This window comes from Hoplias malabaricus, chromosome X2 (genome assembly GCF_029633855.1).
Source record: "Hoplias malabaricus isolate fHopMal1 chromosome X2, fHopMal1.hap1, whole genome shotgun sequence".
Classification (NCBI taxonomy): Eukaryota; Metazoa; Chordata; class Actinopteri; order Characiformes; family Erythrinidae; genus Hoplias; species Hoplias malabaricus.
The window spans coordinates 1,588,105-1,601,175 of record NC_089819.1 but is presented as its reverse complement, the minus strand read 5'-3'; the positions used below and the strand labels follow the sequence as shown (position 1 = coordinate 1,601,175).

The 13,071-nt window shown below is 39.8% G+C and overlaps 1 protein-coding gene across 4 annotated transcripts in view; it reads left to right on the top strand.

Annotated features, from left to right (window-relative positions):
• The window catches only part of LOC136676832 (interleukin-1 receptor accessory protein-like 1-B), a 479,565-nt gene that overhangs the window by 431,308 nt on the left and 35,186 nt on the right, over positions 1-13,071 (top strand). For all 4 annotated transcript variants that reach the window (XM_066654081.1, XM_066654079.1, XM_066654080.1 and 1 more), the window contains exon 8: positions 6,613-6,758. In XM_066654081.1, coding sequence (XP_066510178.1) covers positions 6,613-6,758 — 146 coding nt within the window. The remainder of the gene's footprint in view (positions 1-6,612; positions 6,759-13,071) is intronic.

Below are 13,071 nucleotides of genomic sequence, written 5' to 3'. Positions count from 1 at the left end.
GTCTGAGCGCATATATGCTCATGCATTACCTTGCACACTGAGCAGTATTTATCATTTACCCTCTGTGTTACTCTTAACTACTTCAGGCTTTGCACTAGGAATTTTAGATTATTTGCATGACCACTTCACTTCAACCCTCCAGCTTTATCAACATGCTAACTGCTAGCATCATAAGTCTAATCTTAGCCTAATGAAACAAACATACTCCTGATGCGCCACTCTGCAGCAGCTTATTCTGAGATAGCGTCTTCAGCTGGAGGTTATGGCATTGTGCCATACCGGAGATCAAACAGTGTGTTTGCAGTGCGGCTGCCCTCTGGAGATGTGTCAATCATGGCCCCCCTCGAGAGAGCCTCTCACTGCAGCTCCCACTGCTGCAGAGCCATCAAAGCCTGAGTCTCCATTCTACTGATCTCATGAAGCTGCTTTCCAGAGTGCGACTGAAGCCTTGGTTATTACTCTTTGACACATGAATGGTGTGTGTGTGTGTGTGTGTTTCATATTTCATATGGTAGCCTGAACTGAAAGGACAATATGCATGATACTGGGGGATATGAAATAATTTAATTTATAGCTGGATGCTTCTTCTCTGTATGATATCAAGTGGCTTCTGAGGTGTGTGGGTGGGTGAGTGTGAGGTTTTTTACTGCTATATTGCCTGCAGTGTCAAGGGCTTGAGCTGCCTCAAGTTGAACACATGAACACTCACTCTTGTCTTTACACAATGGGCCTTTTATTGCTGCTGGGGCTAGCGTAGTTTAATGGATTTACCACTGGTGTGTTTTGGACTACAAGTGTATTTTTCGCTTATTTGCAACCTGTTCCTGTTTTGTTGATAATTAATTGCAAATAGTAAAAAATAAATAAATTATCATATTTAGGCCAGTACCTGACAGATTACTAAAATTCTAATAGATATTTGCATAATAAATGTGGTAAATAAAATCACAATGCAATGGGACAGGTTTGCATTTGCTTTACCTGTTATTTGACAACGATAATACTCATGCTCACAAAATAAAAGTACAGGGTGGGTCATTTATATGGATACACCTAAATAAAATGGGAATAGATGCTGATATTAACTTCCTGTTTGTGGCACATTAGTATATGGGAATGGGGAAACTTTTCAAGATGGGTGGTGACCATTTTGAAGGCGGCCATTTTGGATCCAACTTTTGTTTTTTTCAATGGGAAGAGGGTCATGTGACACATCAAACTTATTGGGAATTTCACAAAAAAAACAATGGTGATTCGTTTTAACGTAACTTTATTCTTTCATGAGTTATTTACAAGATTCTGACCACTTATAAATGTGTTCAAAGTGCTGCCCATTGTGTTGGATTGTCAATGCAACCCTCTTCTCCCACTATTCACACACTGATAGCAACACCACAGGAGAAATGCTAGCACAGGCTTCCAGTATCCGTAGTTTCAGATTTTCTTTATTTCTTGTGAAATTCCCAATAAGTTTGATGTGTCACATGACCCTCTTCCCATTGAAAAAACAAAAGTTGGATCCAAAATGGCCGACTTCAAAATGGCCACCATGGTCACCACCCATCTTGAAAAGTTTCCCCCTCCCATATACTAATGTGCCACAAACAGGAAGTTAATATCACCAATCATTCCCATTCTATTAAGGTGTATCCATATAAATGGCCCACCCTGTAGTTTGCTGTCATATCTTATTCAGAGCATTAAAGGAGCAATCTGTAGGATTTTTACTGTACTTGGTCATAAAATGTCCAGGGTGTGTGATCATAGTTTAAGGAAACAGTCAAAGCTAAAACACTCTTTGAGAAGTGCCCAGTCCGGAGTTGAACTCTTATGATCCCGCCCTCCGAGGTCCTGCCTGTCATTCCACCCTCTGTCCAATCATTTTACAGTCCACAGTGTGGCCAGGCCTACAACCAGTGTCTCACAATATATATCAGAGGCGATTGCTCTAAGACTGCAAGGGAAGCTCAGCTTCCCCTAAAATATAAAAAAAATAAGTGATCAAATATACACTGTTGTGTGTACATGTCATTGAATAAATATGCACTACAACGCGCTCAACTTTTGTTCAGAATCAGCTTCTTATCACTGGTAAAGATGCGGCTTTCCTCTCAATCATTCCCACAGCTTCACAGTGCTTTAAACAGTGAGGACGCTGAGCTTCCACAGAGTTCAATAGCGAAGCAGCGAAGTGCAGCGAAACGAGACGAGTCATTGGCTAAATGCTGGGCTTTGTCCCGCCCATCGGACGCTCAGCGTCTCTGGGGGTCTATGCTTCTGCATGATGATTGGATGATCTGTCTGAGGCTGAATCCCTTTTTGATTGACAGCGAAATGAGCGATCCAGCAATCGTTTGGTGTAGAGATCCGTGGGAGCATTACATTTTCATTCTGTTCTGAGTTGAACAGTAGACGTTCTTAATCCACTTAGTGGCATTTTCTTTGTTAAAAACGACTAGTGACAAATCGAGCTTGTGTTTCTGTGGGGTTTTTTGTAGCTGCTTGTGTTTGGAGACTGACTTCTATCACTCTTTCTGACTTCTATCGCAGTTTCTGTCCAGCGGGTGCTGCTGAGCCCCTCCACCGTCACAAAGCACTCACAGGCGGACACACTTCACATGGGCCAAGGCCGTTTAAGCAGCCTAGCTCTGCTGGCCATTGAGAGGACACTAGTCAAGTCCCTGGAAAAGACGCCTTGTTGGTACGACAGGGTCACAGATCATTTTCTTAAAAAGGAACGGAAGGTAGAATTTACGTATAAATAAACCGACACATTTTATGATGTAGGCCGAAATTGAGCTTCCCCTCCTTGAAAGACCAGCACCCGCCACTGATATATATATATACATATATAGTCATAACTAGCTCTAGCGTCGACTCTTAAGGTGGAACGGAGAATTCTAGAACCTGACGAGTAATGCCATTAGGACTCGTAAACCGACACAAGAAAGGTGGAACGACATGTTGTGAACGAAAATTGTGGATAAGATCTGCCTCCTAAACGGAATTTATGGTGGAAAGAAAAATCAATAAGTAGTGAAAACACCAGCCTTGTCTAATCTGAATATTTCAGGTGGATTTGGACAGTAAAGGTTTGTAAATTCAGGGAAATGGCGACCGCATGTTCACTTTTCCGCGAAGGTAGATGTTTTAGTGAAATGGTGAACACATTTATGCGTAAATATGTTGATTATGACACATTCTGCTTAGCTACGGCCCATGTTCTTAAATTCGTCTTTCACTGGTTCCTTCAGTTTTCCTCAAACTGGCAACAAGTTCGAGCTTCACTCGTGGGCAGGCGGCAGACCGCTCTCTCCTCTGTTTTGAAACTGTATTATAGTTCCGATTTTAAACGCTTGGTGTCAGTATTACATACTGCTCTTTCAACAACAGTTAAAAAAAGCCTTTTGCACAGTTTTTTTTAGTAAAAGAAGAACTTCAAGACATTTTCTGTCCTAAAAATGTATTAAAACAAACTCACACAGTGCACATCTATCTGACACATTAATCTTAAAAAATAGCATGACAGAGATTATCCTCAGCTCTCTCAGTAGGCTTGACCTCTGTAGCATTCCCAGCAGCTTTTTTTTTAAATGCCACTTTAAGTCTAGTGCTACACATGGAGGAGTTATCAGCACAGCTTTGTCCAGCTTTGTCCAGCTGTGCTGTAAAATCAGCGAATCAACTAAACAGGCCTTTGATAATCACATAATTATTATTATAATTATAACTATAATTATAGTTATTGACCTTCACAAGCCTGTGCCTAGAATGGGAAATTCTGCAATTTCATTAAGTCACCAGACTATTTTCATAAATGTAGCACACGTGGGCTCTTCGTCTCCACACTTAGAGTAAAGAAACTGTGGATGGGTGCTCTAGCCTCCGTTTGCCATAAACAAAACCTTTTTCACGAAGCTTTTATGCTCAGAGTGGTGTGTCAGCATATCTCTGCAGTATGCAGTTGTCAGTTTGTTAAAATGGATCCTAAGGCGAGTTTGTCATCCTAGCCTCTGGCACAGTGTGTGTGTGTGTGTGTGTGTGTGTGTGTGTGTGTTTGTGAGGCATGCAGAAAAGCAATGGCATACAATATTATGGAAAGTACTATTAAAACAAAGTGTGTAATCTTACAAAACAGTGCAGTAGAGGGAAAGACCAACCACACTATATTTTATCATGTACAGTTCAGTTGATCGTTTAAAGGAACACTAGGTGAGATTAGGGTTTTTTTTTCCCTGGTACTCCCCCTAGTGTTTTTCATTTTTCAGCACTGTACTGAAATCTGCGGTCTCCTACCCTCCCCCAAAATTACATAGAGCAATTTCTGCAGTGCTGAGCTCAGAGTAGCATAGGCTCTATTTTCCATATTACAGGTCAGTGGAGCATCACATTGATTTTGAACCTGGAATTATAACATAAAAATATTACATATTCTTCCTTTAATGTATGGGTTACCAACCACTGGTTCATGGGCAAGTACTGGTTCCTTTGGACCTGGGCAACAAAAACAGCCATCTAATGGATGGAGGAGTAGAAGTGTAACTGCTGAACAGCACTTTTTAAAAATATTAGCATTGGTTAATTTTGTTTGTTTGTTTGATTTTCTAATAAGGCTACAAAGTACAGTAATTATAAGTGAGTATTAATATATGAATCACATCTTTAAGGATTAAAGACCAAATTGAACCTGCCACAGTGGCTGGGAAAACGCTTTGCTTTTCTGTCCACATATTTGTGTGAGACCAGGTTTGTATGGTGTTATTTATTTTATTGTGCTATATTAAATTAAAATGTGAAAGCACTCTTCATGGAGCACTCAGGGAGTTTTGTTGCTCTTGTGCAAAATAAATATGTGCTTGTTCAGATTTTCACTGCTAGTGCTCAGATTTATTTTGCGTGCTTGCAAGCCATTTTATGCTCTGGCTTGGATATTCAGTGCCTTTAATATTTTCCTCTGCTTAAACTCCTCATACCTTGAGGCCACTGAGCCTGAAGCCAATGTTGAATCAAGCTGGAGACGGGGATATATTCAAATATGGAGAGAGATTAGTCTCAGAATACTTGACAAATGCGTAAATGTTAATCCACAAATTAAACACACACAAGTCACAAATATGTTTCACTGTTCACAAATAAATACATCCCAATCAGTGTCTCTCGGTTTGCAATTTGTATAAATACAGTTACATTCATAAATACATGTCTTGGGTTTTCACAGATATATCATCATTTGATGTGAAAATAAATACATTAGTTTAAATTTACATTGCATGTATTTGTAAAGTCACATTCTCAAATTTAAAAAGCATTTATAAAGTGTTGAATCTGCGTTTGTGGATCAAGTCGTTTCCTCTCACGGGGTTTTGTATTTCTGAGACTTTTCTTTCACATTTCAGTGATAATAAAACATATATTGAATTCCCCAATAGCTCATTCTAATAGCAGGAAATGGTCTCAGAATTAGCGCATGTGTTAGAGTGAAGATGAGAGAGAGAGACTGCATCCAAAGATTGGTCATAAGCTTTAAAAGAAAAATATTAAAGAGACATGCAGTACATTCGGTTCCACATGATTCCGTTAAGGCCATCACGCCATGACTGCTTCGTCTCAAGCGCCACAAGCGCCCTGCCTGAAAATACAGCTGAGAGTCCTCATTTGATCCAGACAGGTCAGTTCAGTTTCTCCTCTTGCTCTTTGATAGATTAACATCTTATTAAGAGGGGCCGGTCCTGGGTCAGCACAAAAAAAGCCCTGAATAAAAACAGCAGGTGATGGGTACACAGGAAGAGAGGCCACATTTCAGCCATTATTAGCCCTTCTCCCACAGCCCGCATGCTGTAATTTGTCTGATTTACTCCCTGTGCGCGCATCAGCGGAGTGGCGATGATTAATCGTTATTAAACGAACTGGAGCGTCCTCCGGGGAGGACGTGATACAATGCACTGGTGTTCTGGCACTCATCTGTCCTGTGTTATTAGTCCCACGTGCCACGATGACGCCACAATGGCATTGGAAATATCAGTAAACAGAATGGAACAGAGAGAGAGATTCAACAGTGGTGGGAAGCTTCATTTACTTTATGGAATATTATGTTTTCTCTCCTTCTTCTAACCAGACTTAGTTTCCATGGTAGCTGCTAAGAAAAGCTGCTTTTTTTTCTCTCCTCCAAACCTCATTATGGAGTAATCTTCCCTACCGTGCAAGAAAAAGCTTTGCTTTCTCTGTACTGATTTATATAGCCTACAGTATATTCTTATTACTTACACTCATTAATACACAGGCTACTTCATGGCTGTGGGTGTTGCATATATCGTCTTCTACGGATCAACACTGCATGGTTTGCTATGTACATGCCTCTGCATCTATTGATTGTCATGGATACTATCACAGTGGATCTAAGCGATTCATTAGCTGAAACATTTACCCGTCACTGACGACAGTTATAACCTCACTTTGCCGCGTGCTGTTATTCGGCTGACTAAGCAAGCTAATATGATTTCTGTTGTTGTTGCCCTCATCTGATGAGTGCTGGGATGCATTACAGTAATACTGAATAGGCACAAGCTTCTTTTCAGTCACTTAGCAGTGTCGGTCCTGTTTTGTGTCCTGTAGGACTCTGCGTGAGCACTTAGGGGAGCAGGAAGTGTCCATCTCTCTGACCATAGACGCTGTGGAGGAAAGTGACCTGGGAAACTATTCCTGCTATGTAGAAAATGGCAACGGGAGACGGCAAGCTAACATCCAGCTCACCAAGAGGGGTAAGAAACCTGCTAACACACACATGCACATGACCCATACTACAGGATTACAGAAAATCTTATCCCCATATTGACAGAGTGAGATAATGGCCATATCTGAACTGTAAGAAGATCAGAGAGGTAAAAGTATGGATTATACACACTCCTCACTGCAGGATAATCTGGGAAACCGCCTCAGAATTGGCCCAGTTTTCCTGTGGTGTAGGCACGAGTAAATACAGGTGTTAGGGGTCAATTTCAAAGATCCTAACACACAATAACATCGCCCTTGAGTCGCAAAACAAATTGTTTGCGGTTGTTAAATAGTTGGTGTGTGATATTAATAAGTATTTTAATAGGACACTTTTTAATACTTTGTTTTCAGTGCATCAATACCTTAAAAATGCTTCAATATTTTTCCTGATACCTGGGCCATTAATGCTCTGCTGGTGGTCCAAATACATACTGTAAGACTATATAATTTTAGGCCATAATATGTCAGCCTCTGCCAAAAAGGTTGACACTTGAGCATTGAAAAATCATTGTTTCAACAACAAAAATGATCCTAAATAAAGTCACAGAACACTCAGGTATTTGCTGAATACCTCAGCAAGTAATACCTAAGGGGGGCTATCTTTTAGAACATGGTCCAGAACATGGTCGCCATCTTAAAAGCAGGTGGTCATGTAGCCTATCAAAAAATAAAAGGGTGTCCTGACTTCTGACTCATTAAAATGTAAAATATGCATTCACAGAGAAATGAGTGCAGGAACTCAAAATCAGAGTTTGCTAATGACCCTCCCATTTGAAACTGATAGTGTGCTTTGAAGAGAGCTGTACACGGGCAAAGACACTGGAATATCAAAAAATAGAAAATATTCAGCACAAATAATTTGTTTTGTTGCCCTTATATATATATATAAAAACAGGTTATAAAAGAGTTATAAAAACTCTTAAAATGTCACTTGCATTTGAAATGTTCTTTTTGTAAATTATACATTTTATTAAATTATAGATTTTGAAAATCTATAATTTACTGAATTTTTATGAAGGATAAGAGTATTTCTGGACACATGCACAGATGACTGACACATAACTGAGAAATTGTAAATTACTGATAACATTTTGTCTGTGGCTTGTATTAACACGGAAAAAAAATGGTTTTACCCATTTTACCGGCCCTCTCTGTTACCCTCAGTGTTAGCCTCTCGTAACAGACAGATAGACTCTGCAGTTTTTATATAATTCACAGAGAGTTGAGATGTGTTTGTCGAGTGGGATTACTGGGGCTGAGCTGGTGTGTTCATCCGTCCTCGTTTCACATTTAACTTCAGTTAAAAGTTTTCCTTTCAAGTTTCTCTTCACTTCTAGGCTTGTTTTTATCTTGTAAAAACAAAATAGCTTGTAGTTGTTGGTTTGTTTGTTTTTCCCCTTTTCACAGTATATTTACTTAATTATAGTGCTGTGCACTAGTCAGAGACCACCCTTCAGTTATTTAATTTAAATGCAGGTTTAGTATACTGAGATATGGTGCAAGTTTTATTTTTTTCATCTTTATTGAAATATTCTGATGAGATTAGTTTAGTTTAATTAGATTAGTGTCACTTGCATAACAAAAACAAAGGGAAAAAAAGATTTTTCAAAACCAGGGGCATCTGTGTAGGGCCTGGTAGGCTAGTAAATCTATCACCATTAAATAATAATACTTACAAATATTTAATTGGCTAAAATGTATCCTTTTGACAAAATCCAGCGTCAGCTTGCTTGTTGTAATGGGCTGTGAGAGATCATTCATTTATCTGTTAATTCTTTCATGTAAAACACCTGGAGGAAACCCACACAGACACAGGGTGAACACACCAAACAGAGAGTGACCAAAGACTGGGATTGAACCCAGGTCCTCGAGATCCTGAAGCTGTGACACCTTTAGAAAATATTCAGCCAAGTGTAATCCAACGGTTTTAAGTGCACAAAGAGACCCTTGTGAAAAATTAAGTGTACTTATTTTTTATGCTAATCATATGTTAAGTTTATCATGCATCTAATAGTATAAGTCGTATACTTCTAATTTGCGAGTATTGCAATTTGTAATATCATGCTGTATATTATATATTTTATGTTACAACTTCCTTTTTATTAGCGACTATTTGGACATGGTGTGTTTGTGTTATTATTTTTACTTTATATTTTAATAATAATTTAAACACAGTTCTAATGTGGGTTTTTTAGATTTCAGTCAGGCAGCTTAGAGAAATTTACTTCAGTTGTATTAGAAGAGCAGCGACATATGACTACTACACTATGTATATTTAAATGTAAATTAATATAATTTAAATTACATATTAGAAGGAGTTTGGTGTGTTCTCCCTGTGTCTGCATGGGTTTCCTCCCACAGTCCAAAACACACGTTGTTAGGTGGTTTGACTACTCAACAGTGCCCATAGGTGTGAGTGAATATGTGTGTGTTTGTGTGTGTGTGTCGCCCTGTGAAGGACTGGTGCCCCCTCCAGGGTGTGTCCTTGTCTTGCGCCCAGTGACTCTGGGTAGGCTTCAGACCCACCACGACCCTAAACTTGGTTTCAGACAATGAATGAATGTATGAATGACGTATTAGAAGTAATTTAGTACGTATTAGTGGTTCCAAATTAGGTAAGTAAACTATTTTTTTCTTCACACGTGGATCCTTCATGCATTGAACAGTCGATCAAGTCGCCCCACAACATGAATTTCTTTTTCACTCATTAAGAGATAATAACTTCTTGAAAAATGACAAATCAAGCAAATCTTCCTTTTAAAAGAGATGCAAAAAGTGTCCACCACAGAGGGTGTTCAAAGCCTGCTGTTTTTCTCCTTTTTTATGGGGGCGTTAGCCAATGCTAATCAGAGCTTACAGTCAATAACTTGTTCACTGATCTAGTGAACACACACACTGTGCACCTGCCCTTCACTGCTTCCCTTTACCTCTTGCAGTCCCAGTCCCCAGGGTATTTTTATCTCCAGTGAAAGCACAGTCCCAGTGGTCTGTCATAGGCTCTCTGAGCCAGGAAGGAAGACTAGCATGGTGTCTTAGAATTGTGTTGTGTATATCTTACACTGGAATGTATACAATAGGGTATTTAATACGTTGTAATGCAAAAATGTGTTCTACATGCTTTTAAATTCAATGGCAACAAAATTGACCTATTTTACCTTGTTAATACACATTCCATGAATCATATTAAGTACAGTTGATTGTGACATTTAAAAGCCAGACATCTTGTTTTTCAGTCATTTTGCTTTAAACCGTACTTGGGCTATAACAACAAGTTGACATAATTAAAAAAAATTTTTTTTACAATAATATTATATGATTGAAAGAAATGGACCATGGACACACTATTTAAAGGATAGCTGATTGTGATTGGGGTTCAAAGCCATTGTAAAATACAGGACATACTCATGCCTCACCTCACCTCACAATAACACGCCACTGTTTTAAACTCCATCCATCCATCCACCACTTATCCAGATTCGGGTCGCGGGGAAGCAGTCGGAGCAAAGAGACCCAGACCTCTCTCTCCCCAGCCACCGCCTCCAGCTCCTCCAGGGGTATACCGAGGTGTTCCCAGGCCAGTCGAGACATGTAGTCTCTCCAGCGTGTTCTTGGTCTGCCCCAGGGCCTCTTCCATGTTGGACATGCCCAGAACACCTCACCAGGAAGGCATCCGGGAGGCATCCGAACCAGACGCCCGAACCACCTCAACTGGCTCCTCTCGACGTGGAGGAGCAGCAGCTCCACTCCAAGCTCCTAACCCTATCTCTAAGGGAGAGTCCAGACACCCTGCGGAGAAAACTCATTTCCGCCGCTTGCACCTGCAAACTCATTCTTTCGGTCACTACCCAAAGCTCGTGACCATAGGTGAGGGTTGGGACGTAGATCGAACGGTAAATCGAGAGCTTTGCTTTTCTTCTCAGCTCTCTCTTCACCACAACGGACCGGTACAGAGCCCGCATTACTGCTGACGCTGCACCGATCCTCCTGTCAATCTCCCGCTCCATTTTTCCCTCACTCGTGAACAAGACCCCGAGGTATTTAAACTCCTCCACTTGAGGCAGGATCTCATTTCCAACCTGGGACGTTTTAATCTCAGTCAGTTTAATTCAATTCTCTCCAAAACAGGGGCTTAGTTAGAGGTTTATGAGTGGAGGGTGTTGCTAGGCTTGCGGTATAGCTCCCCTAAGCAGGTCTAACGATGTCAGTGGTCGAACAGCATGATATCAGGACAGAAATACCGTGCTACAGATTGTTCGGACAAGTTAATGCTAGTCAAGCAGCTTTTTGGACCTTAAGACTAAAAACACAGCCCCCAGTGAACACTTCCTGCAACTGTCTTACTTTACAGTAAGAGTTCGATTGCAGATTTTAGAGGACTACTGAAAAACCTTAAAAACACATGAACATATTTTGTTTTATGAAGTGGCTACACCACATGTATATAGCTAAAACTTTGTGATCATGTTGCCAAGTTGTTGTACACAATGTTAACAAACTACATTGTGTGGTGGAAGAGTAGTTTATTGTGAATGTATATTTGCAAATTGATGAATTGAACATTGGCCTGTTTTATAGAATTTTATGTTGGCAGCCATTTTCTAAAATCAGTATGCCACTTGAAACCTTGTGTTACAGTGATTTTATCACAGGGATGAACGTTTTAGGCACACTGCTTCACATTGTGCCAAAAACACCCTTCCCTGTGATAAAATTGCAATAACATACAGCCTTTGATGTGTTATTACTTTAATATACACCGATCGGCCCTAATAAAACCACCTTCCTAATATGGTGTAGGTTCCCCCTCATACCAACAACAGCTCTAACCCACCAAGTCTTCCGAAGATATCAGTGGTATATTGAAGCATGAGGTTAAGTCCTGCAAAGTTCCGAGCTTTCTGTGGATCATAAATGTTTTCTATTATATCCTTCAAATGCATGATCAGATTAAGATCTGGGGAATTTGGGGCGAAGTCACCATCATAAACTCTTACGTTCCTCAGACCATTCCTTAACAACTTTTGCAGTGTGGCTGGACACGTTATCCTGCTGAAGAATGGGAATACTCTTGCCGTGAAAGGGTATACTTTGTCTGAAATAATGTTTAAGTAGATGGTACATGTCAAAAACCATCCACATGGATGCCAGGAACCAAGGTTTCCCAGGAGAACATTTGCTCAGAGCCTAACACTTAACTTCTTCCCACATTGTGTCCTGGCTTTATTTTTTCCCCAGGTGGTTGACACGGCTGTCCACATGATGTAAAAGAAAACATGATTTAACAGACCAGGCCACCTTCTTTAATTGCTCCATGGTCAAGTTCTTATTCTGAGTCTGGATGCACAACCTCATACACAGCACATTGCAATCCATTGTGTGTCCTCACACTTTTCTAACAGAACTAGCATGAACCATTTTTTCAGAAATGTATGCTACAGTGGCTCTTCTTTGGAATCAGACCAAAAAGAATAACCTTGAACATCAGTGAACTTTTTTTTGTTTTCCCTCTTTGGATGACATTTAATAGATACAATCCACAGCATTCCAGAAACCCCACAGAAAACCTGCCATTTTGGAGATGCTCTGAACATTTTGGCCCCTCTCAGAAGCACTCAGATCCTTGTGCTTGGCCATTCTTCCCTTTTTCCGGCACATCAACTTTAAGAAATGACTGTTCACTCTCTGCCTGATATATCCCATTTCTTGAAAAGCGACACTAAACTGAGACAATCAGAGTTATTCCCTTACACTTTTAGTGGTTTTCATTTTATGGCTGATTGGTGTACACTTAGCCCATGGCAGAAATTTGGTATGCTGGGATAATATCATAAATATGATGAGATATTATTACAAAAAAGTGAAAATATGCCACTAATGTCTTGGTTACAGCAAATTCAGTCGTAGTTAATGTGATAGATTATGCAGCATTAAGTGAATTAACCTGCATTTTGAAGCTGTTCAACTAAACTGCTCACCTTAAGTACACTAATACATAAAGATTACCTCAGCTGTTTTTATCTGACATGGCTGATGCGGATGCACCATTTGAACATCTGGACCAGAGCTGATATTTCATTGAATGCCCTTGAAGACCAGTGTGCCGCACCATTTACATAGTTGGCAAAAACAACTTATTTGACAAATAAAAAAAACATTAAACTCCAAGTACCAAGTACCAAATTTCATTACATGGATAAGAAGTCTATTTTTACCATTATTATTATTATTAATATTATTATTATTATTATTATTTTATTTATTTTTTGTAAGTAAAAAATACTAATACCTGCTTGCGTGGCC